Genomic DNA, 27761 nt, shown 5'->3' on the forward strand with positions numbered 1-27761 from the left:
TTTCATTATTTCCTTTCTCTCTCTCTCTCTCTCTCTCTCTCTCTCTCTCTCTCTCTCTCTCTCTCTCTTTCATTAATTCCTCATTTGTATTAATTAAAATCTCCATAAAACCCAGCTGACTTGGGTATATTTAATATTTGGGAATTTTCCCCTGGCGACCACCTTATATTTGATTTAAAACAAGACACTGTCTTGAAACCATATTTTCTGAGGTCACAATTTAAGCCAAACACTCTTTTATCTGTAACATTTTATGACTGCCACTATTTTAATCATCACAAGAGCCATGAGAGCTTTCTTGGTTTTGATGCTGGCCTAACCAATAACCCTGACATCATCAATAAACTTAGTTCTTACCCCCTAATCAGTCTCTCAAGATAACTTTAAATCTAGCAGTTTCTAAAAGAACTAATTGTACTACATTGTACTCCCGCCCTCTCTCTGTCTCTCTTCCTCTCTGTCTCTTTCTCCCTCTCACTCTGTCTCTGTCTCCCCCCTTACCCCCCTCCATTAGGCATTTAGAAATCAAATCTGTGGTGACCAATTCAATATTCAGTCCAACCATAAGCTTAAGGCCTGGCAGAGGGCTCGGAGGTCTCCTAGCGTTATGGTAGGATTTGCGCTGAGGCAAACACAAGAGTAAACATATGAATAAATTCTGAATTACTGTCTGGGAAGGCCCGTAGCCACGTGGCCCGGGACATCCCCTCAGCTTGCCTTCCTCGTCCTACAGGCGCTCCCCACGCGTGGGAGACTCCCTCCATGCCCGGAGGTCGCCATCTCCACTTCCCAGGCTCCCGTGCTCTACTAAACTTCTGCTACCTGGCTGGGAACTTCCCGCGGCGGAAACGCGCCCTTCTCCAGGCCTTCATTGGTGCCCGAGACCGAGGCTGCCCAAAGCCCCGCCCCCCTGGGGAGCTCCTTCCGCGCACGAGGACCGAATTGCCCAGCCCGCCTCCATTTCTCTGCCGCCAGCGCGTGGGGAGAATCTCCCTGAGGCCCCCACACTGTCTTAGGGCCCAGAAGAGCCTGGAACTCCGCACGCCTGAGGCCCCGGGACGCTTTTCTTCCCTCCCGGAAGCCCCGAGACTGCAGCGAAGTGAAGGTCGTACCAGTTCCTCCTCCACCTCCTCCTCCTCCTCCTCCTCTCCCAGAGCTCTTCCCGCCTCGCTCCTTAACCTGTTGTAGAACTTCCTCCGCCCGGCGCCTGCAGCCTCGGTAATTCTGAAGTGGTGGCGGGAACTGAGGCAAAGGGGGGCCGAGGGTGCGGGGCCAGAGGGAGAGCAGCCTGGGGGAGAGCGGGAAGCGGAGAGCTGGACCGAGTTCGAATCCTCCCTTTTACGATTCTCTCTGGGGCAGACACTTCCCGCCTGTGCCGCCGGGAGTCCAGTTCTGGATCCCCTCCTAACCCGGGACCCTCTAGCCCCTTTTCCCACTATCCCTCCTTGCCCCCCCAACGGTCATGGGACTCTGCAGTTGAGCGGGGCTGACTGGCTGGCCCCGGAGAGGAGCGGGACGGGCAGCGCCTGGGTGGGAGTTTCCTGCGTTGTACGATGCATCCCGGGGCTGCTCTGGTGTCTGACAGGGGTCGGCTGTGACCTCTGGATTCCTCTGCAGGATCTTCTTTTCTGTGGAAACGTCCTGCCTGGAGGGGGTGTCCGGGGAGGGGTGAAGCAGTACCAGATGCAGTTTTACTGCGCCCTGTCTGGACCCAGGAGTCCTGCGTCCCAGCCTCTGGCCCCCCGGACCCCCGAGTTCCTGCTCCCAACCCCCTTGGGCAGCCTCTGCTTCAGTCACCCCAAGCAGGCTCTATTCTGGCTAAACAGACAATAATGAGCAGAGAGAGGGCAGAGAGTGAAGGGAGTTCAGGAGGGCTTCCCGGAGGAGGGGAGATTGTCCTTTGGGCTGTAGGGAAGCCAGGGAGGGCAGTGGTCCGGGCTGGGGAGGGAGAGCCTGTGAGCCACCCCTGAGGGACAGCCCGAGAAGGGGCTCATGGCCAGGAGCTGGAGGTGTTGTTCATCGACCCCTAGGAGGCTGGTGTGTCCTGGGCAGAGGGGGTGGCAGGAAGCAGGGCTGGGAGGGCTGAAGAGCATCATGGGGGATTTGATGCAGGGTAGGCTAGACCCAAGGAAAGTCACCTGAGGGGCTGAATGGAGGCTGGCAGGGAAGGGGAAGAGAGCCCAGGAGGCCAGCAGAGCCCCAGGAAGGCCCTGCAGTCAGGACTGAGGGAGGAGGAGTATCTTCCCCACAGGGAGGACAGCCCTCTGGCAAAGTGAGCCCCACCTCTGGGAAACCTAGGAGACAGTGCTAGCCCTGCAGTGGGGTGGGCCTGGGTTCCAGTCTGGCCTCAGACCCTTCCTGTGCTCTTGGCGACTCCCCCTTTTGTCTTTGAACCCTGAGACTGGCCTGGCCCCCAGGAAGGGCTTCCTGGCTGAAGGATCTCCCCCTGGAGGCTGACTGGGCCCCCCTGGAGCACTAGGAAGTTCCCCCTCCCCCATGATCTTCCCCCAGCCCAAGGGGGCCTCCAGCAGGCACTTGAGGACTTCTGGGATGGGAGAGACCAGGTGGTCCTCCTGCAGCCCCTCCCCTATTCCCTGAGAACACTGCTGTGGCTTTGAGCCAGTTTCTGGTCAGATTGGGCCTCCCTTGGTCTCTTGGCCACATCCAGGCCCTGTTCCTGGTTCTGGTTCTCCCATTTTTCCTCCCCCTCCCCCCACTGACTCCTCTCCTTCACCTGCCTGATTCTCCTGGGATGGCTCAAACCCCACCACCCCAGAACTCCCAGATGGCCCCTGTTTCTGGGCCTCACATTACCTCAGTGCCCCCATCCTCACTCCATGGAGCTCTGCTCTTATCCAGGAGCTCTCTGCTGCTCCCACAGTCCTCAGGCTATATTTAGGCAGTTGTTGGGGAAGGGAGGGCAGGGTTGGGTCCCTAGAATGATGGGGGAGGGAAAGAGTGGCTGGATGCTGGGGGAGGAGAACTTTCTCCTGCCCAGACTGGTGGTGGTGGCACAGGGGGAATTCCAACCCTAGGGTGGAGGCTAGGAGGAGAGAGGAGCCATTCCAGGGGTTTAAGGATTCCTGAGCCACGTGTCCTGTTCCCCAGCTCCTGCTTAGAGATTCTTCTGTATAGCCCTCTGTGAGGATCCCTGAGCTCTGCCTTCTTCCCCTGGGACAGCCCAGGAGCCAAAGCCCTTTCCAGGCCCCCTCATTTGGCTGTCTGGCCCTTGGGCTTGTCCCCATCTCCTAAGGAGACCCCAGCAGTGTTTCATCCTGTTTCTCCAGGCTCAGCCACCCCCAGGAACACTTGAGTCTTTCCGGTGTTATCCCTGAGGTGATGTTTGAGCAAAGATGGACAGAGAGCATTGCCCAAACAAGAGCCTTCGGTGGCTTGAGGAACCAAGTTTTCCCCAGGGCTTTGCTGGAACCTGGGACCCAAGAAAACCTCCTCTCTGTACATGATCCTGAAGGGAAAGGCTGAATGGCTTCTACTCTGGATTTCCTTGACCAGCCTTCCCCAGTTCCCTCTTTCTTTCCTTTTCTCCTTCTTTCTTCTAAAAGACAACTTTGATCTGACTGTAATTTACTCAGAAAGGGGTGGTTTATTAGGTCAGGGAACAAGGGAGGGTTAGGAAGGAGGGATTAGGAAACCTTAAGAGACACCCCAGCAGTTTGTGCCTTCTCTGCTCAGCTGAGCCAAACGGCTAGGGCTTCTGTGGGTTTTTCCTCCTTCTCCCTAAACTATCTATTAGACTACACTACACCAGGCCACTAGTGTCCTCCTTGGGTAAGTATAGGTTGGGACAGGTCTTTTTTTTTTTTTGGCAGGAATGAGTCTTTATTAATTACCAATGAGCCACAGCCAAGCTCTGATCAAAGGACCCTTCCGAAAGCTTTTACCAGTCCAGAGATTCAGATTCAATACCACACAGGTTGGAGAGATGATAGAGAAAGATTAAAGATGGAGCAAGGACAGGCATCAGTGCGAGCTGGAAGGGAGGAAGAGCAGAAGAGAGAAAGGTGGAGCTGGCTGGGCCATATTTAATCTCTTTGATATGCAAATATACACAGTACATAGGGATGATTATCATTGGTTAATGACAAGGTATAGGTGTGGTTTCTCTTAACCAGGTGAGCACAAAGAAACCTGTGTCCCCGCCTAACCTGGGGGAAGCTGGGGTTAAGGGTCAGAGGCTTTCCCAGCCACTTGCAAGACTGAGTATGCTCTCTTCTAAGGCAATCTGTACATACCAAGTGTTTCCCTTGCCCACAGCTAGGTGTGGACTGCTACATCTCCCCCTTTTTGTTTGACATACAAATAAGTAGTGCAATATCAGAATGTAGCAACATCACAGCATTAACAAATACAAACACTCTGGTGCATAATCATATTCTGATACAGAGATGAAAACCAAACCAGATTGTATAACTTAGATATAACAATCAAGAGTGAACCTCAGCATAGACTGATCCAGTGATCAATCTTAAACATCCCCAACTGACCTTTCTCTCTGCCTGTCTGCATTTCACAATCAATGCAACAGTCTTAGTAGATATAAAAATGTTAAGAAAATGATTTCTGCGCTACTGATCCTGGTCTAATGAGGTAGAATTCTATGGCTCACATGACAGGTGCAATAACCAAACACGCCACCATTCACAGTTTGGACTATCAGACGTTGTCAGTCTTTCCAACAGTCAGCAAAATACTATCTCTGGAGACGAAGGATAAGTCCTTCCTTTCTCTCGTACTGATACTGCATCTTGGGGATCTCTCTGTGCTCACTGCCAGATGCCTGCCACGTAGGAAACTGGTTGGTAGCCCGATGGCAGGACATCCAGCGACTGAGGGTGTCAGTACGCCACGTCTCTGCATTTCCCAACCCCAAACATCCATTTCATATGGAAAGTTGTCTAATCGTGGCTGAGGCTGTCTGGTCCATGATGAAAGCTTCATTATGATTCCCCTGACACGCAATCAGACATCACTCTCCAGAATATTCATCTGAAAATTAACAAATGCTGTCATGTTCTCGTGTTCACCGACTGTCAGGTGACTGTAATTCTAGAAATCTTTGCACCTTCATCATTCTGGATCAGAGCATCAACAGTGCTTTCCTTGTACTTAAAATTTTGGCAATAATTGTGCAACAGAAAAATCAAAGTTGAATACTTGAAAATGAATCAAAAGTGTTCTCTGAAATGAACATACTGATCTCTATGAGATTCCTCTCCCTTTTCTTTTTGTTTCTGTGTTGGGAGAAATCCCTTCAAAGAAAAACATCCTCTCTGAACAATTCTGGAGGAGCGTGCTATCACATGTCAAATGATCGTAGAAAATTGATCCTGGGAACCCGATCCCAAAATTAATACAAGATTCTCTTGGCTCTTGGCTCACTGGCTATGTGCTATCTTTGAAACTGAGCCAATGTGTAATATCAGAACTTACATTCCCAATGATTCCTAATTCCTGATCTAAATAGATCAAAATTTGCCTTGTATATGAACATAATTTTGCACCATTACAGGCTTTGCAAAAACATTAATACATCAATCACAGTGCAATTTTTAACAAATACCAATATTCCCATACACTTTACATTCTACTTTGTAGCTTAAATAACCATGATGGTGATAATGAAGCAATATTTCAAGTTCTGACTGCATATTTCTCATGTCATTATTTAAATCTCTGCTTGTATAGATAAACCCATCAATATGATAACAAAGCCTATACCATTACCAAGATTGGCAAAATTCATTCCACCAAACCAATGTTTGGGTAAATAGAAGCTTAAGTTGTTTTTTACGTAGAAACAATTTCTACAGTTTCTTGTACCTGTAGAATTTGACATAGCCTTTTCTTTCCTAGTTGTCAGTGTATAATATTCAAAGTGCTTCTTCTACAAGCTTATCTGTACCTGGTGTCATGTTTTCCATCCATACTCCAAAAAAGTAAAATTTAGATTATACTTTGCCCTGGCTCCATGCATTTGTGTAATAATTTGTTCCACCTAGGAGAGACAATGACTGCATGTCCACAGCAATTGTCAAACCTAGAGCCCTCAGTTTGCTCCTGAGGTCTTACTTCCGTATACCAGAACGTCTTCCAGTATATGAAAGGGAAGCCAATAGATCCCGAATCCAGCGGCCGTCTGAATTCTGGGACTGTTGGGAGAGAGCAAGAAATTTTTCCTATCAAGAATATTACCCACAAAGACAGGGTATCAGGAGTAATGGTTAACAATGGTATTAACACTTAACTACATCTATGGTAGTCAGACCATAATGTCCATCCTGGTATTGTCAGGAACATAATCTCTGCCTGGATGTCAATGATCTCTTACGATAGGTTCCTGATTAAAGATTTCATAGTGTCTTTTGCCTGATCTCTCATCCTTTCTTGAGAGTAACATCAGTGTCATCTGTCCATTAAACATGTCTGTGCAGCATCTTCTGCTTAGCACCTCATGTTTGTTGTCAGAGGTATCAGCTCTATGCTATGAGTGAGAGTTGTCTGTCTCCTACTACTCTTTGGAGAGTCATACCAAGGTCTGTACCCTTGTTGATAACAGCATTTCTTACAATACAAGTGGTAGCTTTACAGTGCATACAATATACATTCCTTTTGACAGTATCATATACAAAATACAAGGTATACATTAGTCACTAAACAATTGTAGCTATTTCATCTCAATCCCATAGCAAAGTCTTTGGAGTGTGGGACATATCTGGTGTTTAGTACAGACACAAGTTTGGGACAGGTCTTTGAGGTGACCCTGTGAGGTTTCAGGATTAAAAGCCCCTCAGCAGCTGAAGGTGGTATCTCTGCTCCTTTGGTAGGTGCTCCAATGATTTGAGGAATCTTTCTGTTTCTTCAGGGCAAGGGGAACTTGAGGCCAATCTTAGGTACTCAGTTTTGAGTCGGGAGCCCAGGTCTTCTGCTGGAATCTCCAGAGAACAGAAGGCCCCTCCTGAGTTCTCTTTCCCACAAGCCTCCTTGTTGCTTCCAACTGTCACTCCTCTCCCTGCTTCCAACATTCTAAATGGTCTCTCTTTGTTCCAGTCTCATTCCTATACCTCCTTGCTAGGAGCTCTCTTCGACTGTGTGCCTTCCTAGCCCCTCTCTTGGCTCTCCTTCCCCATGCTTCCCTTCTCCGCCTTCTGGCAGAGCCCTTAAGCCCCTTTTATACAAGAGGGACTTGGGCTCCCATTCCTAGCCCTGGAGGTTCTGGGCCCATTCTATGTGGGACCCCAAAGCCCTGCTGCCTCTTGGGGGTCTGGGAGGATGGGAGAAAGGAAGGGGCAGAAGAAGAGGAACAGAGTGCTCATCTGCCCCTTCAGACCCTCTTCTCTTCCCAAGCTGCCCCTTCCCCTCTGCTGGTAGCAGGCTTTCCCCTGAGGCCAAGCCTGGCCCTTGGTGACTCCTGTAGCATCTCACTCCCTGTAGATCTCTGTGGGGCAGCCTCGGATCTGGGAAGAGAAGGGAAAATCTCTGCCCCTCTGGGTCCCTTCTTCCTCCCCATCTCAAGGTGCAAAAGCCCAGGGCCTGGCCCCAGGAGGGATGGGGCTGATCCAGATCCCAAGCTGGAATGGAGATCAGGGCAGCTTTCTTCTCAAATCCTGCCAAGAGCAATTGGCCCAGAGAGTGAGCCCAAAGGCAGTGAAGAAGATGGACTTTTTCTACACAAGGTGAAAGAGGGGAGGGAGTGCCCTGGGAGTGGGGTTCCAGGTCAGCTCCTACTGCTCAGAAGGGTTGAGCAGTCAGATGTTCCCTAGGCCAAGGGAGGCCTATTGGGAATAGCTTTGGCTGGAGCTCCATTTGGGGAGCCAAAAAGTCTGGAGGGGGTGGGGATGGGGGGAGAAAGGGAGACTCCAGACCCTGAGTGAGGTGATGTAAAAAGTAATTTTTCATTCCCTTTTTAATTTATTGGGGGACCTAGAGGTCCTCTTACCATAAAGATGTGTAGGGATTAACCAGCTCACAGTTACAGGAAGTAGAAACCATAGAGGTAGGAAGGAGGAACCATAGAGACAAGAAGTGAGGTAGGAAAAAGGGTATTAAAAGGAAACAGCATCAGTTGATCATTCTGTCAGTTGCTGAAGGCAATTAGTTGCTGAAATGTAAAGACAGGTCTCAGCTTACTGAAAGGGCTTTTTGACTTTAGCCTTTACAGGGTTTTTGGGTTTGGATTTGGGCTGTTAGATGTTTTTTCTTTTGTGAATTTTTTGGAAGGTGGCTGGTCTTTATTGACAGATATAATTTGGGTTGGATTAAATAGTGATTGAGTTGGTTTTGATTGGACTGGAACTTTGTGAGCTGATTGTTATTAGTGGTAGTTCGAGGCAGTTATAGGTGGATATAGTCAGTGTAAGATAATTTTAGTGTTTTGACTTAATATCTAAATAAGTGCTCGTCGGAAATTCCCAAATATGAAAATACCCAAGTTAGCTGGGGATTATGGAGATTTTAATTAATAAAGAGAGAAGGAATTAAAGGAAGGAGAAAGAGAGAGAGAGAGAGAATTAATTTAAATTGCTCTGACTCAAGCTGAGGCAAGCAGTAGTTAAAGGACTTTGCCAAAGTGGCCTCCCTGAGCCTAAGGGAAAGAGGAGTCAGTCTTATAACTCACCACAAGACAGTCTCCAAGCTGGGTTCCAGGCCCCACTCAACTCAATTTCCTGAACTGAGTTCAGAATCTCATTCCACTTGGACCTGCCTCCTTTTATAAGAGAATTTTCTCTCATGTCACCTCCCTTAAATTTTCATGTCTACCAATCACAGTAGACACTTTTTTCCAGGACTGCCCATTCTTAGTTCTCACCTTTAGTTATCACCTTCTCTGGTTAGATTATATCTTCTGAGTACTTCACACCTCTTTGTTAAGCTTGCCTTTTGTAAATTACTTGTTCTTTTTGTGATTAATTTAACCTTTACAGGTACTTAATTTGTATTGTGAATCTTAAAAACTGCTCAGACTGTACCTTAGGAGATCTAGTTAAGCTATTCCCCTATTGTAACAAATGGAGGTACTTGATCAGGAATGTATTGAGAACTTTTAAAATTACTGCACCCTGCTCAGACAGTGCTTTAGGGGAAGATAAAGTTGCAAATTCCTGATTGAACAATGAAAAGTCCCCAACTCATACTTATAGTGAAGCAAAAACCCTAAGCTAGGTGGTCTATTTTTAGATCTAATACAAAAGGATGCTTAATACCTATAAAGGCTAAATTAATCACTGAAAGGTCAAGCAGTTTGCAAAAGGCAAGCTTATCAAAAGAGGTGTGAAGTACTCAGAAGATATAATCTACCCAGAGAAGGTGAGAACTAAAGAGTGGTGAGAACTAAGAATGGGCAGTCCTGGGAAAAAGCGTCTACTGTGATTGGTAGATGTGAAATTTTAGGGGAGGTGACATAAGAGAAAAATCTCTTTAAAAGGAATTGAGGGAACAAGTTCAGGGCAATTGAATTCAGTTCGGAGGCTAATATCTGTTCGGAGTGGAAGAACCCAGCTTGAAGACGATCTTATGGTGAGTGATAAAGACTGACTCGCTCTCCCTTAGGCTCAAGCCTAGGCCCCTTCTACTATTTTCTCTTTCTCTCTCTCTCTTCCCTTAATTCCTTCAATTGTATTAATTAAAATCTCCTTAAAACCCAGCTGACTTGGGTATTTTTATATTTGGGAATTTTCCCATGACGACCACTTAATTTTAGGTTTTAAATCAAGACACTAAAAATTATCTTTACAGTTTGCCTGAAACTTTTATAGTTTTGGCAATTCACAGTCTTGGCAAACCATATTTTCACAGTTACAGTTTTAGATCTAAAAATAGACCTATCTTAAGGTTCTAGCTTCACTATAAGGTATGAGTTAAGTACCTTCATTGTTGAAACAGGGGTTTACACCTTTTATCTTCCCCTAAAGTATGTCTAATTAGGGTGGAGTAATTTTAAAAGTTCCTAATACATTCCTGATTCTTGGTAAACTAAGTATCTCCTTTGTTACAATAAGGGAATAGCTAAATAAAATCTTCTAAAGTATAGTCTGAGTAGTTTTTAAGATTCACACAGTTTAGGTAGTTATAGGTAGTTATTGGATAAAGTAGTATAAAAATTGGGATATTTTCTTTCTCTACCTCTTATGTTTCTCTCCTTTACTATATTCATTTTACTGTATTCTTTTGCTATCTGTATTTTAATTCAACTAAATTGGTAATTGTTAAAAGCTGCTAGAAGTTTTCTTTCCTCTGACTTAAAGGGAAAATATTAATTTACAACTCTATTCTCATTAAATCTTAAATGATTAAAAGCTGCTCTCTTATTTTGTCAAAACTCCTAATTAATTGTTATAGAGTCAAGGCTGGGAAAAGATGGAGGAGCTTCACCAAATGGATTCACTGGGGCTACTTTGCTGCTTCTACAGAGAGCCTGGAGTCTCATGGATGGCCTTTGAGAGGGACAGACTCACAGCCCAGGTCAGTCCAGCTCCAGATGGGAACCCCATCAGGCAATGAGGCCTTTCCCTGGCTCTGACACAAGATGGGCTGGGAAGCTGCTCCCTCCTAACTACTGGGCCATTTCGGTACTCACAACAGCACTTCTTGGCTCTCATCTTGGCTTTGGGAGTGATTCCTTGGCCCTTGGGTATCTCAGACCCAAGAGCTGACCCCAGGAACTGGCTCCCATATCAGATTTCTCCCCATCACAAATGAGCGCCAAGTACAACCATTGACTCTTTCTTCTTCCCTGTCTAGGGATTGTATCCTTGCTCTCTCTGCTTGCCTGGCGACACTCACACCCTCTTCCTCTGCCTTTTTTCACCTGTTCCCTCTTGAGTCTGATCTAGAGCAGAGCCTGAGGGTGTCCCCTGGTCTATGCCATCCTCAGGGAAGACTTTGTTCCCTGGTGCTGCTCACTGGCTTCTGCCTCAAGTGCTCAAGTCTTCCTCTTTCGCATTTCTTAGCCCAAGTCAGCCGGGGTGGAGGAAGACCCTGGTTTGTACCTGGTACTGCTCAGCACAGAGGTAGAGAGAAGGCATTGGCCACCCTCCAGGCTACCCAGCCTGACTAAGAAGACCCCTCAGGAGCCATGTCCAAACAAGCTCTGTTCGAGTACGATGGAAGGAGGCATTGTGGGAGGGAAGACTCTAAGGGGAGATCATTGGTTCCCAAGGGGAAGATTCAGCTGGGACTCAAAGGAACCTCAAAGGCCAGAGACAGGAGGGAGAACATTCCTTGTAGGGAAACAGACAGCCTTCTGCTGTTGGGGATAATGTTGCAAAGTCAGGACATTAATGTACTGCTGGTGGAGTTGTGAATTAATCCAACCATTCTGGAGGGCAATTTGGAACTATGCCCAAAGGGCACTAAAAGACTGTCTGCCCTTTGATCCAGCCATAGCACTGCTGGGTTTGTACCTCAAAGAGATAATAAGGAAAAAGACATGTACAAAAATATTCATATCTGTGCTCTTTGTGGTGGCAAAAAATTGGAAAATGAGGGGGTGCCCTTCAATTGGACAATGGCTGAACAAATTGTGGTATATGTTGGTGATGGAATACTATTGTGCTCAAAGGAATAATGAACTGGAGGAATTCCAGGTGAACTGGAACAACTTCCAGGAAGTGATGCAGAGCGAAAGGAGCAGAACCAGGAGAACATTATAGACAGAGACCAATACAGTGTGGCACAGTCGAATGTAATGGACTTCTACATTAGTGGCAGTCAAGTGATCCTGAACAACTTGGAGGGATCTACAAGAAAAAACACTATCCACATTCAGAGGAAAAACTGTGGGAGTAGAAACACAGAAGAAAAACAACTGCTTGAATACATGGGTCGAGGGGATATGACTGGGGATGTAGACTCTAAATGAACATCTTAATGCAACACCAACAACACGGAAATGGGTTCTGATCAAGGACACATGTAATACCCAGTGAAATTGTGCGTCGCCTATGGGAAGGGTTGGGGGGAGGGCAGGGATGGAAATAATATGATTCTTGTAACCAAAGAATAATGTTCTAATTTGACTAAATAAATTAAAAAACAAAACAAAACATGTGTCATCGATCAAGACCCATTTCCTTATTATTAATATTTGCACTAGGGTGATCTTTTAGAGTCTACATCCCCAATCATATCCCCACTGACCCATGTCATCAAGCGGTTGTTTTTCTTCTGTATTTCTTTTCCCACAGTTCTTCCTCTGGATGTGAATAGTGTTCTTTCTCGTAAGTCCCTCCGAATAGTTCTGGATCATTGCATTGCCTCTAGTAGAGAAGTCCATTACATCTGATTGTGCCATAGTGTATCAGTCTCTGTGTATAATGATAATGTTCTCCTGGTTCTGCTCCTCTCACTCTGCATCAATTCCTGGAGGTCATTCCAGATCACATGGAATTCCTCCTCTTTATTATTCCTTTGAGCACAATAGAATTCCTTCACCAGCTTATGCTACAATTTGTTCAGCCATTCCCAATTGGAGGGCATCCCCTCATTTTCCAATTTTTTGCCATCTCAAACTGCATTGCTATGAATAGTCTTGTACAAATCTGCAAGTGTTCTTGAACAGAGGTGTTTGTGCCTATGCCAGCAGGTGGGTACATTCCTTCTCTGTTCAGTAGACTTCCTCTCTGATCTAGTCCTTCCCTTGTTGGACAAGCTAGAGAGAAAGGGGCCAGTTTCTGGAAAGCCTGGGAGTTTTCTTTGGAAATAAGGTTAGGGAGGTGTTAAGGTGAATTTTGGGGTTGAGACTGAATATATATTATTTAGTGGTCTCCAGGGATTTAAATTCTAAATCCCAATGAAATACTCAAGTGAGAATGGAATTTTGCGGTGGTTTATTTACAATAGAAGGAAGTAAAGATGTCTGGCCTGAGCCAGGGGGAGTTCAGAGGCTCTCAGCCAAGGGGCCTTCCCAGGAAGATATATCTAGCTCAGCTTCCACCTAGGAGGCTGGTGCCTTCAGAAGGGTCAAGGGAAAGGGGAGTCAGCCTTATCACTCACCAGGTGGCTGCCTAAGGGAAGCAGTTTCAGGATCCATGTTTCTAGCTCCTCCAACAAGCTCCACCTCCAAAGTCGGCCAAACCCAAGAAAAGACCCCTCATAGGAAGTGACGCAAAATATAATGACCGTTCTTTACATCACTTCCTGTGACTAATATGTACCAATGGTGGCTTAAAGTTGGCTTAGGACAGCCCAGGGGGTCAGTCAGTTGTTCCTGATTTGTCACTTGCTAGCACACACACAGGTCACAGACCATCCTCCCCCACACTTAATCCTTAAGTGGGTTGTATACATTCCTAGTTGCAAAAATTCTAAAGACTAAGCAGGGTGGAGTAAATCTAAAATTCACAGAGGTCCTGAGGGAGACATCCTCCCCTTCTCACAAAGAAATCCAGCTCAATGGCAAAGAAAGGGATACAGACAGACTGAGGTGCTTTATGTTCTAAAAATCTACTTTCAGCAATCTGTGTAATAACCCTTTGGGATAAATGTTCTTATTCTCATCATTTCACAGTTGAAGAAACTGAGGTAAACAGAGGTTATATACAGAAATTTTTCTGTTTTAAGTAATTAAGCTTTTCCTTTTTTATGGTAGTTGCCTCTATCTTGAGTTCAGCTAAGCATTTATGTCCTTGAACTGGAAGGTAAAACATCACTGAGGCACCCTCTCATGCCACTTGACAGGAGGTATTTTCTTATTCTGTTCCATTGCTTTATCTTCTTATTTTACCTCTACCCCAGGTTTAGGATGACTGCTGACTTTTGATCTGGTCTGAGCTCTGGCAGTGATGTTCCCCAGTTATCCTGTCTTCTTTTCATCATTTTCTTTGATATGGTTGATCTTTTGTTTTTCCCAAATGGATTTTGTTATGATTTTATCCAGTCCTGTCAGATACCCTCTTGCTCATGGCATGAGGGGTGAAATTACATTTTTTTTCCTGGATTATATTTTTGGATTTGAAACTATGAAAATTCTGTTTAATCTGAAGCAGCTTCTGTGAGGTTTCATTAGAGAAATTTGTGTGGACTAAAGTGTGGAGTTCCCCCTCTCTGAGGAGAGATGTTGAGGCTGATCTGGCTGCTGTTTCCAGAAAATCCATTCTCTGTATTCCCATAAAGCATGGTGTCAGCATTACCTATAGGACGTGTGAAGAAGCTGGGACAAGCTGACCTTGTGCCATCTACTGAGCTGATTCCCTCTTGGGAAGTAAGGGAGGGTTTGGGGCATGAGGAGTGAATTGTGGAACCATTCTTTATCTTGTGACTCACTGTTGGAGCTGGCTCAGTTCCCTTCTGTTCATTTGTGGCCTTGTCCAAATTCTGTCTGGTGAGGAAAGTTTATTCAATCAGGAAAATTGGGAGAAAGCCAAGTTACATTATTTGAACCTCTTCCTGCCTGACTTGGAAACTGGACTGCCTGTACGTGCTGTTTAGAGACCCTTGGCTAAAGTGTGAGCTTAGGTTGACCAGAAATGCAGTCAGATTCTGAGACTGATGGGAGGAGTTTTCTCATTGTATATCTCAGGCATTCAGTGGGTCTTATCTGCAAACTGGGTCCATATTGATCAATCACTTATTGCTTCTTTGTTCTTTTGATTGCTTACAGATTTTGGGAAGGAGTGGGACCCCTTTTCAGGGAACTTCCTCTGTCCCTCTTCCCCATCCTGATTTGGCAAGTCCCTAATTTTTCCTCTAGTTAGAAAGCAGATGACACAACATTGCATTGTTTCCTTTGCATTCACTGGTTTTATTTAATTCATCTCTTTTAAGGTAGATAAGTCTCTTTCCCCTCTGATTTTGAGGTCCAGCACTAAGCCCAGGAAAGGACCTGGTCCTTATTGTTTGGGCAGTTGGCATACATTGCTTTAATAAATTGATGTGCTCAGAAGAGCAGAGCTTTGATTCCTCAGGCATTTCATCTTTCACTTGTCACAGTTGACCTCTTTATTTTCTTCTACATTTGCCTGGAAATCTGGTCCCTGGGTCAAAGCTCTCCTTGTCCTCCAAGTGCCACACTGGAGTAACCCTAACCCTAAGCTCTACCCCAACTACAAGTTGCAGCCTCTCCCACTCCCCCCAGGACAAGTATATTGCAGGCACCAAGTCTCTCTGGCCTCAGTGTGAGTCCTCATCTCCCTTTTCCCATGAGAACATTCATCAGTGGAACCCCCTTCCACGTCAAGGTAGGGCCTCTATCCTTTTTCCATCTTCTCAGGTTTTGCCTTCTCCTCTGTACCTCCTCCCCTGTATGCTCTATTCTTTCTGAGACAATAGAGACCTCTTCCTCAGTCCTTCTCTCAGCCCTATCTGCAACGCCTTGTTGCTTTTGGCCCACTCTCTCTTCCTTGAGATTCTCTTCTCTAGAGTTTTAGGAAATGGCTCTCTTTCTCTCCTGGTTTAGCTCCTACCTCTGACCTGTGATTCTCTGTCTTCTCTGCTGCTCCTCCTCTAGACCTTGTAACAGTGGGATTAGGGTGAGGGAGTTCTAGTCCTGTCTTTGGCTCTCTACTGTTCTCCCTCTGGACTTCTTTACTTGGTGATCTCATCAGCTACCAGGGATGCAAGCACCATCTCTGCTGATGAATCTCAAATCTATATTTTCTGGCCCAATCTCTGTGCTTACCTAGTCTTTCATCTCATATTTTCTTACAGGGATTTCACATTAGGTGACCAGTAGGCATGTTGAGCTCAGTGTGTCCCAAATACATTGTTCTCTCTCACCTAGACAGAACCCCCCACCTTCTTGATAGCTGTATCCTTCTTGCTTCTTGGGCTCAAAACCAAGGCATCCCCCCTTGACTCCTCACTGTCCCTTGCCCACATATCCAACATGGTGCCAGGACCTGTTACTTTCTATAGTATTTCTCTAAATGGACGCCTTCTGTCCTGTGTCACTGCTGTCCTCCTGGTGGAGCCCCATATCACCCCTTTCCTGGACTATTGAGACAACCTGCTCCTGGGTCTGTCTCCCACAAGGCTCTTCACACTTCAAGGTCTACTTTTTTCTTCTACCAGAGTGATTTTCCTACAGCTCAGTTCTGATCATGTTACTCCCCTACTCCATAAACCCCAGTGACTCTATTCCCTCCAAGATCAAATACAAAACATTCTGTTTGGTGTTCTAAGTCCTCTTTCCCATTTTCTTATTCATTATTCCCTAGTCTATATTCTTAGATCCAGGGAACCTGGTCTCCTGGATTTCTTCACCTGCAGACTTAAAAAAAAAATCCTTTACTTTCTATCTTAGAATTGATGGTAAGCATCTGTTGTGAGGCAGAAGATGGCTAAGAGGAAGGCAAGTGGAGGTAAGTGGATTACTCAGGGTCACATAGGTAGGAAGTGTTATTGGTCATATTAGAACCCAGGATCTTCTATCTCTTATTTCTAGTTCTCTATTCACAGAGTCTCCAAAATAGAAAAGTTTTTTTTTTTTATCCCTTACCTTTCATCTCAGGGTCAGTTCTAAGATAGATAAGTGATGAGGACTAGGCAGAGTTAAGTGACTTTTCCAGGATCACACAGCTAGGAAGTGACTGAGGTCACATTTGAACCCAGGTCTTCCTGACCCCAGATCTGGCACTCTATCCACCATGTGATCTGGCTGTGTCTAGTTCAGGCATTTTCCGTGGCTTTACCTGATGTCTGGAATATTTTCCCTTCACATTTGAGATCACTGACCCCTTTAAACTTCCTGTAAGTCCCAACTAAAGGGTAAAATCTTTCTACAGGAAACCTTCCCTCATCCCTCTTAGAGTGCCTTCATTCTTTCCATTCTTCCCTATTTCTCCTAGACAGAGCTTGCTTTGTGTAAATGTCTCCATATTGTCTCCCTCCACCACTGGGCTGTGAACTCCTGTAGGGCAAGGACTGTCTTTTGCCTCTTGGGGAATCCCCAGAAGGGCCGAACAGGTGCTAAATGTAGAGGGAATGGAAATGAAAGTTTCTGGTCTTTGAGAAGTCCTTTGTGTATCCCCATATTCTCTGTATCTGCCTTCTCTTCTCCCCTGTGGTCCTGCAATCCAACACAAGAAGCATTCTCCTGGAGCAGATGGGACACCACAAGATTCTTCCCATGATCCCCTCTGTCTTCACCTTCACTTTTAGCCTTGCTGGGTTTCCTCCATCCTCCCGTTCTCCTTGAATGTAGTTTTTCAAAGAAGCCTCTTTCTGCTCTCTCTGATGTGCTTCTGCTACTACTACTGTCTTTAGTTATTCACTCCTGCATTTCTGCAGCTCAGGTTGTTCAAGAAGCAAATGATGTCTTCCCTTTGGGGTCTGTTCCTAAAAATACTGCACACTCCTCTTCATTGTGGAGCTCATATTTGCAGGTGTAGGGAGTGAAATTTAACCAGAGGGTAAACTACGGCAGCTTTCCAAGGAAGTCAAGCAGGGGAATGCTGCCTGTCAATAAAAGGGGTCAGGGGCTTTCCTCTGTTAATGCTCCAAACCCTAAGGAGAGGACTAGATCTCATTGAAAGATTTGGGGGAACACAGAACAAAGAACAGTCAGGGTAAGTGATGTCTTTCATAGGGTGGAGGGTCACCAGTAGTTGTAGAGCAGGGATAATCATGGATACTGTCACTGACTGGATTAATCAGTAAATAAGCAATACCCCAGCCCTTCCACTCTCCTCACACTAAGAAGAGATCCTTGTTTAGGTCCAGTGCAAGTCAGGGCCCCAACTTTGGGCAGCAACCCAGACATCTCTGAGAAGGGTTGGGGGATGTAGAAAGACTAGAACTGACTCCCTGGGACTCATCTGAATCTTCTAAGGCCAGTGAATGTCTTGAAATGAGGCTAAAACAGTGATGAAGTGGCCAAGAGCTGGATTCTGCACTTCCCCTATTACCACCTGGTTGAATGTGGAGCAGGAGGCAGGAGGCAGAGAAGCAGGACTCAGGCAAATAGGTAAATAGGATCAGTAAGGAAATAATCAAGAGATCAGCTCAGCCTCCTCAGAAAATTGGTCATCCGGGCTGCATCCTGAGTCCCTGAGCTCTCTGCAACACATTCTCTTCTTTCTCATGCCTTCCAGAATTTTATAAGTAAACATTTTTCTGGGGATTCATTACCAGATTTATGAGCATTTATTAGTAGAGAGAAAGAGAGGTCTCAGCCTTTCTAGATATCCTTCTCATTTCAGGTTGCTCAGGCTGGGCTTGCCAGAGATCAGGAAAGTTCAGAGAGAAACCTCCAGCCCAGACAGCCAGTTAGTTCTGGGGGAGGTATAAAAGCCCCCTTTCCTTCCCTCACCTGCCTTTTACCTTCCCCAGCTTCCCTCTCCATGGCTTGGTCTCTGGCATGTTGGTGATTCTCAGACACAGCAACAGGGCAACAGACACATGACTGACTCCTACATCCCACCACAGGGGCCCTTGGGATCCAGGCTGCACTGGAGGTCCCCTAGAGATTTCCTTTCACACACTAGAAACTCCTTGGCTTCCTTCCAGAGCATCCAAGAGCTGCTTTTCTCAAGCCTCCATTGGGCTCTTAAAAGACTCAGCTTCTAGGGCTGGTTCTGAGACCGACAATGGGAAGTACCTTTGGGCCCCTCCTTTCTCTGTGGGTCAGTTTCCTCCTTTAACTGAACAGAGGTGTTATCTTCATTGTCATTTGGCTCTCAGCCTTCTGTGCTCTGCCTTGGCCTGCTCTAGGTGGTGACATTCAAGGATGTGGCTGTGGAGTTCACAAAGGAGGAGTGGTGCCTCTTGTCCCCTCCTCAGAAGTTGCTGTACAAGGAAGTGATGCTGGAGAATGCCCAGAACCTGCTCTCTATTGGTAAGAAGCCCTCTCTCTGCCGCCCAAGTCTGCCATCCAAGGGAGTATGACTCTCAGAAGCAGGCAGGGTTGGGAGCAGTTTTCAGTCAAGAGGAAGGTTCGAGGACTGGTATGCCAAATACCAGTGCCAGGGCCCTCCTTCTACCTGGTTCTACTGTAAAAGACCTTTGCATTGTGTAACGGGACCTTGGGGGCTCCCTTTGGTGCTCCTGAAGTCTAAGATCAAATGTGTGTTGGAGAATCTCAGACGTTGAAGTAATATCAGAGCTGATTCCTTCTCACCTCTTCCTGTCATGGAATTGTTTCTGCCAAACCCCTTTAGGAAAACTGTTCAGGAGGGTTTTCCTCCCACCCTCTTCCCCTCTAGGGTGGATCAAGTATTGGGGACCTTTTTCTCTGTAACCGGCATAAACTCATAGCTCACAGCTCCTTTGTGTCCCCAGAAGAGATGGTTTGTCCTTAGTCTTCTTTCCTATTGCTCTAAGCCTCCAGCAGAGCCTATAAGGAAGGCAGTAAAGGGATTAAGCATTTATAATGACCTGCTCCTGGCCCGGGACTCTGCTGAGGGTTTTTTTTTTGTTGTTATGACACTTTTTCCTCACCTTCATCTTCCTAATTCAGTGACACAATTATCCCCATTTTACAGACAAGAAAATAGATTCGATGAAGTGGCTTGTTCTGAGTCACCCAAATAAGAGCTGTTTGTCAAAATGTAAAGTTGAGGCCTTCCTGCCTCTAATCCCAGGCCCTTGCCTTCTGCCCTTCTTGCTGCCTCTCATTTCCAGATAATGGAAAACTATGGACTAAGTCCAGCCTTCTCTGGAGAAAATGCTCAGAACTTAACATCCTGGTTCCAGATTAGTTCCCTGAATTTTCCCCACTCCTCTCACCACCCTATATGCTGTGGTGACTCTCCCCCAGGAGGCTCCTTAAGCCTCTTGAAGGCCCTGCTTGCCCTCCCCCATCATTGTGAAGATGAATGGACTGGCTGAGAGACAACTTTGGGCCCAAGGAGAATTGTTGTGTTCCCCAGGAGAGGAGGCATTGACTCCCTGAGAGAAGAGTCCACAAGGCTCAGAGGGGTGTCAAGGAGGGAGAAGCAGGCAGGGTGATGGGATAAAAGCTGATCCCTCAAGGTCCCTGTGTCTGGGGTTTCAAACTGACCCAGAATAATGACCCTCAAGACTGAGTTTGGGAGTTTAAGAGTTTCTACCAGAATGAACCAGCACAGGATAGGGCACCAGGGCTGTTGCTCATTTGAGGTCCCCCCAGAAGAGTAACAGCAATATCCTGCCCTGGGATCCTGCATTACAGACACTGATGGGTGAGATCAGACTCCTTTGAGAACCCCATGGGCAGAGTTTCTGAGTGGAGTCACTGGACTACCCAAACTTTCTCTAAAGAGAACTTAGTGACAAGTTTCTTCATCCTCCTTCTTGGCTCATTCTCCCTTGCTCAGGGCTTCCAGCGCCCTCAGAAGACATCCTATCTTATTTGGAGGGGAGGGAAGCCCTGTGGATGCTGGAGCAAGAAGGCCTGAGGAGCTGCTGCCCAGGTGAGGGAGGGGAAAAGAAATGTGGGAGAGTTGGGGTGACAAGAGGCTTCTAGGTGCTGTGAAGATTGCATTTGGCTCTCCCCTGACTGTAACAATGAAGGGAATTAGCTCTTCCTTGATTGTGAAGATTAAATTGTAATTTCCTGACTATTTTTAGATTTTAATCCCCAAAAATGTAAGCACAGTATTCAAAATTGAGTATGGAAATCTACCCATTTTGGATTTTATCCACAAAAAGGTGTGAACACCCATTTCATACATTGAGTAAGAAGTCTGTCACCCATGTGTGAAAGAGCATCATTTGTGATTGGTAGATGTAAAAATTTAGGTGAAGTGATGCAAGAGAAAAAGGTCTTTAAAAGTGGAAACATCGACACACATAGACATTCTTGGATTGAAGAGAGACACTTGGAGTGGAACCTCCTGTAAGAAGCAGTTTTACTGGAGTTGAGTCTGATAGGGAATCTGCTGATTGAATTGACACATGGTGAGTGTAAAGGCTGACTTTGTAATTCATTTTTGGCATTTAATAATTAAATCCTTGGTGACCAATTAAATATATTTAATCCAATTATAAATTTAACAATCTGGCTGATGAAGTCAGTTGTGATGAAATACCCTCAATCTTCTTAACTTTCTTAAACTTTTCCTTTACTCTTGTGACTATCCCTAAGTCAACTTTTAATAGCTTATTTTGAATCTACCTAAATCAGCTGAAGAGGTAAGTTTGCTTTTTCCAATTCTCCCTTGTCCTAGAGAACAGTCTACCCAATTAGGTGACCCTAGCTCGCAATACTAACTGACTGGAGTGTTCTTAAATAGCTGTGAGAAAAACCTGGAAAATGGAGCCCTGCTAGAGAGTCATTGTATTAAAGTTTTAGCTTTGTCCAGCTCTGTCTTTACACCCAGAAGAGTTAATTGGATTAAAACTTTAAAAAGGACCACTCCCAAACACCTAAAAAATGTGATTAGAGCCAGTATACAGCCAAATTAACAACTGGCTTCTTGGTAAAATAACCAAAAATGGACAAACATTGTTCTTTTTCTATTTCATAATCCCAGAGAATGTATGGCAATGGCTGTGCTCTGCAGTGTTCCTGGGTGTAATTGTAATTATCGGTACAGTGTTTTACCTTTTTTTCTCTAGGAGAGACATGGAAAGTACCATAAATATGCTAAAAAATCAAATAAGAGATTCAGATCAGACTCCCCTTGTAAAGTACATTTCCTATTCAAACTGAACATTTGTTCCTCCTCCTACTCAACAAAATGGAGAACTAAAAGCTCAGCTTGAGTATAACTCAAGTCAACTGGAAATCGTGGAGGAGAGTTTGGGGGAAATTGTGGCTTTCATAAAAAGTATTGAAATAAATTTAAAACCACCAAAATAGGAGTGAGTTATCTCTCCATATCTCCTCATTATGAGAATCTTTGTCCCACCCTGCTCTACACAATATGACTCCTAGTTCTCAAACCATTCCCTCTCATAACTACTCAACCCACTCCCCCTCCCACCCATGCTGACTGCCCCTCCCCCTCTGCCCTAACCCCCTACCCTGCCCATGCCTCCTGCCCTAACCCCTCCCCTTCCATGCTGTCTGCTCTACCCCTTCTTCCCTAGCCCCTCCCCATGTCTCCTACCCCACCTTCTCTGGCTCCTTCTTCCCAGTCCCTACCCCTTCTTCCTTCCCACCCTACCCAATTCATTTCCCTTACTGCTCCTACCTCTCATACTTCTGGCACCTTCTGGGCCTACAACCTCTCCCTCTCAGCTTGCCCACGGTAAAAATGGAGACTTGAATCCAGGACTTCAATCCCCAGAAGTCCTTGCTCCACTTCCCCAGAATGCTTTCTAATATCACTGAATTCTCACCTCGGCCGAGATCGAGATGGGGTATTTAACCTGATTGGAAAGGCTTCTGGGGCTCTCTTTTCTTTCCTGTTTCCGCTTTCAAGCAGACGGGTCTTTCATGATGTAGGTGAGGTTGTCTAGGCCTCTCTCTGGCCTAGACACCTGCTTTTCTTACTTGTATATTCTTAAGTTATTAATATTAAATAAGCCTCAAAATATATAATACTCCTTGCAGAGAGAAACTAATTTCTACCCTGCTTCAGTTTCCCTAAATTTTAACTGTTACACCACCCAGGCTCTTCCTGTTACTTACCCCATTGAAAATGGAGCAAGGAGCTGTAAAGGGTAAATTTTGGGGTTGAGACTGAATATAAATTTAGTTGGTCAAGGGAAAGGGGACTCAGTCTTATCACTCACCACATGACAGTCTCAAGGAAGCTGTTTGAAGAGCTCCTCCAGGCTCAAGTTCAAGGGTCAACTGGCGCCCAGGCAGTCCACATAGGAAGTGCTGCGAACTCCAAAGGCAATTCCCTACATCACTTCCTGTATCTCACTTGTACCAGTAGTGACTCAAGGTTGGCTTAGGACAGCCCAGGGGACAGTGAGTTGTTTCTGATTTGTCGCTTGCTAGCACATGCCAGTGTAGTGTGGGTGTATACATTCCTGGGTGATAGACTAAGCAAAATGGAGAAAATCTAAAATTCACAGAGCCCAGAGTCAGAAATACAAGAAAAGATTCTCAAATTTTCTAGACTGGTTTTTGTAGTCAGTCATCTTTTCAGTGAGATATTTTATGTTTATATTTTGTCAGTCTTTTGACTTTAATTCTTGTGAGATCATTGTCTTTCAATTGCTCTATTCTGGTCTTTAAAGACTGGTTTTCTGCTATATATATATATATATATATATATATATATATATATATATATATATATATATATATATATATTTTATTTCTGTTTGCGTTTGGCCCATCCTGCTTTTTATGGCTTCTCACTGTTTAATTTTGGTCTCCAATTCAGAGTTCCCATCTTTTAAATATCATTTTCTTTTTGAACTATTTCTTACTTTTCTTGCCAAAACTCTTCCATCTTTCTCATAAGCTCTGATTTATATTCTTCAAGAGTTTGTGGCCAATTTCCATTTGGGGGGGGGGGGGTCGGAGTTTGCATGCATTTACTTGTTTGTCATCTTCTGCTGTTTCCTCTGTGGTTTGGATTTTTTTCTCCATAAAAATTATCCAGGATCAATGCCTTGTTCTTCTTGGTGTTTGGAAGTTATATTTCCTGGGCATTTCTTGCCATCACTATGCTGGTTTTTCCTTCGCTTTCCAGTTAGAAGTCTGAGTGAGGAGGGTAGACTCTGTATGGAGCTAGAGAACATGATTTTTGGCTGAGGCCACCTCTTGAGTCTCCAAGACTTCTACTGTGTGACACCCTTCTCTGTGCTATCTCTGCACCCAGGGTCCTCACTATTTAGCCTGTGGGGTCTCAAGTCTAGCTGCTCTCAGGGGTAAGTCCCTGGTGGTCTTAGCTGCCAAGAACCTAGTGGTGCCCCTTGCTTGCTTGCTGATTGTAGCACACTGGCTCTGAATATGTGGCTCCATAGGTAGGTGTGGCATGGTTGATCAGCTCTCATTTTGGTTGAAGCTATTTCACCCCTTATAGTGTGGAAATGCCCACCTCCCATGTACCTTCAATGCTGCACCCTACTGTGGAGTCCCTTGAATTTGTTTATTTTTGGTGGGGGCTTTTGAGGTAGTCTATATGGGTAGGTGTGAAGATAGCTCTCCTCTAATTGTAACAATGAAGGTAGTTAGCTCTTCCTTGATTGTGAAGATTGAACTGTAATCCTCTATTTGTTGATTTAATTCCCAGAAATGTAAGCACAATACTTGAACTTGAGTGGGAAGATCTGCTCATGTTACATGTGATCACCAGTAGTGTAAATCTCCCACTTAATCATGAGTTTGGAGATCTGTGACCCATGTGTGTGTGATAGTGTGTAACAAATTAGAATTGACCAGTTGCCTTCTGAGCAGTCCTAAGAGCAGAGCATCTGCTGTGATTGGTAGATATGAAACTTAGGGGAGGTGACACAAGAGAAAACGATCCTTAAAAAGAGGACCATGGAAGGGATTGAGGAGATCTCTGACTTGGAGATGGACTGGAGAATCGGTCTCTTGAGCTTGAATTCGAGGGGAGATCTCTGACTCTGAGTTGGACTGGTGGAACTGGACCCCTGGAGGAACTCCTGGAGAGACCTCAAACTGCTTTCCTTTTAGACCTTTTAGGTCAGAATTGGTGAAGTGAAAGGCTGACTTAGTGACCCTGCCTTTCTGGAGGCATAAAGCCTGTTATCTTGAGACTTTATTTCCTCTGGCTGGAGTTTAGAATTTCTCTTTCTCCCTCTCTCCCTCTCTCCCTTGTTCCCTCCCTCTCCCTCTCTCCCTGTCCCTGTTCCTGTCCCTCAGCCCCTCTTCTCTCTTTCTTAATATCTTCCCTCTATTGTAAATAGACTACCATAAATGCCATTTACTTTAGTAATTCATTTTGAGGTTTAGAAATTAAATCCCTGGCGAACACCTATATAAATATTCCCACAATTAAATTTTAACATAGCTCATGAAGAGAAAAAGAGTCCTGCTTCTACATGGCAACCATGTTAACCTGGAAGTTCCTTCTGTTTGTTTCTTTTAGGAGAGATCATACCTGAAATGAAGGTGAATCCAAGAGAGGTGAACCCTCCTGTAGAAATGGACCCACAAAGATTCATGAGTGTTAGACCCAATAACTTTGCATCCAGAGAATTCTGTGTTGCTTCTCAAAATTCACCCTGTATTAAACATCAAAGAATGCACACTGAAGAACAATTTAGTGAAAGTAATCAGTGTGGAAAGAATTCTATGCACAAGGCCAGTCTTGCTCAAAATCAGAGAAGGCACACTGGGAAGAAATCTTTTGAATGCAAGCAGTGTGGAAAGACATTCAGTCGGAGCTCCAATCTTGCTCAACATCAGAGAATCCACACTGGGGAGAAACCTTATGAATGCAAACAATGTGGAAAGACATTCATTCAGAGATACCCTCTTGCTCGACATCAGAGAATTCACACTGGGGAGAAACCTTACGAATGCAAGCAATGTGGAAAGACATTCAGTCAGAGCTGCAGTCTTGTTAAACATCAGAGAAGGCACACTGGGGAGAAACCTTACAAATGCAAACAATGTGGAAAGACATTCAGTCAGAGATACCATCTTGCTCAACATCAGAGAAGGCACACTGGGGAGAAACCTTATGAATGCAAACAATGTGGAAAGACATTCATTCAGAGATACCCTCTTGCTCGACATCAGAGAATTCACACTGGGGAGAAACCTTACGAATGCAAGCAATGTGGAAAGACATTCAGTCAGAGCTGCAGTCTTGTTAAACATCAGAGAAGGCACACTGGGGAGAAACCTTACAAATGCAAACAATGTGGAAAGACATTCAGTCAGAGATACCATCTTGCTCAACATCAGAGAAGGCACACTGGGGAGAAACCTTACGAATGCAAGCAGTGTGGAAAGACATTCATTCAGAGCTCCGGTCTTGCTTACCATCAGCGAAGGCACACTGGGGAGAAACCTTATGAATGTAAGCAGTGTGGAAAAACATTCAGTCAGAGCTCCAGTCTTGCTGAACATCAGAGAATACACACTGGGGAGAAGCCTTATGAATGTAAGCAGTGTGGAAAAACATTCAGTCAGAGCTCCAGTCTTGCTCGACATCACAGTATTCACACTGGGGAGAAACCTTATGAATGTAACTATTGTGCAAAGACATTCAGTCAGAGCTCCAGTCTTGCTCAGCATCAGAGAAAGCACACTGGGGAGAAACCTTATGAATGTAAGCAGTGTGGAACGACATTCAGTCAGAGATACCATCTTGCTCAGCATCAGAGAAAGCACACTGGGGATAAATCTTTTGAAAGCAAGCAGTGTGGAAAGACATTCAGTCAGAGCTCCAGTCTTGCTGAACATCAAAGAAGGCATACGGAGGAAAAACCTTATGAATGTAAGCAGTGTGGAAAAACATTCAGTTATAGCTCCAGTCTTGCTCGACATCACAGTATTCACACTGGGGAGAAACCTTACGAATGCAAGCAATGTGGAAAGACATTCAGTCGTAGCTCCAATCTTGCTGAACATCAGAGAATACACACTGGGGAGAAACCTTATGAATGCAAGCAGTGTGGAAAGGCATTCAGTCATGGCTACAGTCTTGCTTTACATCAGAGAAGGCACACTGGGGAGAAACCTTATGAATGTAAGCAGTGTGGAAAAATATTCTGTTATAGCTCCAGTCTTGCTCGACATCACAGTATTCACACTGGGGAGAAACCTTATGAATGCAAGCAATGTGGAAAGACATTCAGTCGTAGCTCCCATCTTGCTGAACATCAGAAAAGGCACACTGGGGAGAAACCTTATGAATGCAGGCAATGTGGGAAGACATTCAGTCATATCTCCAGTCTTGCTTTACATCAGAGAAGGCACACTGGGGAGAAACCTTACAAATGCAAGCAATGCGGAAAGTCATTCTGTAGTAGTTCCAATCTTGCTCGACACCATATTATTCATACTGGGGAGAAGCTATGAATGTAAGAAATGTGGAAAGATGTTCACATTGAAGCTCCAGTCTTGCTATTGTGTGAAGGAAATTCCCCTTTCTCCCTTTCAGAGGCAGCAGTAATCAAAAGATAACAAATGATGTTGTCAACTTCAAATATGAAATAAAATTATTGGTATTCCAACAGCATCAGTTGATTGCATTATCAGAATAATTGCCTTACATGGAAAATCTCCATGCATCTATTAGCTTTACACCCTGTACTGATTACACCCAGAGGCCAATGTAGCAACTGATACAATCACACTGATTTCTACAATTTCTAAGCCCATCACTTGCATATCAAGTCTTATGCCTATTTTACATTAAGGTCTATGCTAGATATGTGGTCAAAATTTATCACACCAGCACAGAACTTGCGAAGATTGGATTTGGCTCTCCCCTGATTGTAACAATGAAGGTATTTAGCTCTGCCTTTATTGTGAAGATTAAATTGTAATCCCCTGTCGATTTAATCTCCAGGAATTTAAACACAGTACTTGAAGTTGAGTGGGAAGATGTGCCCATGTTAGATCTGATCAACAAGGTTGTAAATCTCCCACTTAATCACTAAGTGGGAGGTCTATGACCCATGTGTGTTTGATTGGTAGATGTGGAATTAGGGGAAGTGATGCAAGGAAAAATATTTAAAAGAAAGACAAGGGCCTGAGGGAAGTTGATCTGGGATTTTTTAGTGGTTGGTTTAGTGGTTGGATACTTGGAATGGAGCCTGCTGGAGTTGAGGCTGATAAAAGAATCTGCTAATTAAACTGACACCATGGTGACTGTAAATGCTGACTTCCTTCCTTTCCCTTTCTAGAGGCATGAGCCTTCAAGATAGGCCCATCATCTTAAGACTCTTCCCCTGGCTGGGGCCTTAGAATTGCTACCTGGGTCAGAAGAAGCAGGAGT

General features: G+C 45.1%; 1 protein-coding gene across 7 annotated transcripts; it reads left to right on the top strand.

Moving 5' to 3' along the window:
* Window positions 1–695: 695 nt before the first annotated feature.
* LOC100010922 (zinc finger protein 420-like) lies at window positions 696–26996 on the top strand. Of its 7 annotated transcripts, none has more exons than XM_016432979.2 (5): window positions 696–1218; window positions 10357–10479; window positions 18667–18790; window positions 20250–20345; window positions 24897–26996. In XM_016432979.2, exons 2-5 carry the CDS (start codon window positions 10375–10377, stop codon window positions 26837–26839), a joined length of 2268 nt encoding a protein of 755 aa, XP_016288465.1. In that variant the 5' UTR covers window positions 696–1218; window positions 10357–10374; the 3' UTR covers window positions 26840–26996. The 7 variants fall into 7 exon arrangements, with proteins under 7 accessions (XP_016288465.1, XP_056676390.1, XP_016288468.1 ...); XM_056820412.1 differs by having other exon boundaries at window positions 905–1105; XM_056820413.1 differs by lacking the exon at window positions 696–1218 and adding an exon at window positions 1261–7694.
* Window positions 26997–27761: the final 765 nt, after the last annotated feature.

The sequence above is a fragment of the Monodelphis domestica genome, chromosome 3 (genome assembly GCF_027887165.1).
Source record: "Monodelphis domestica isolate mMonDom1 chromosome 3, mMonDom1.pri, whole genome shotgun sequence".
NCBI classification, from domain to species: domain Eukaryota; kingdom Metazoa; phylum Chordata; class Mammalia; order Didelphimorphia; family Didelphidae; genus Monodelphis; species Monodelphis domestica.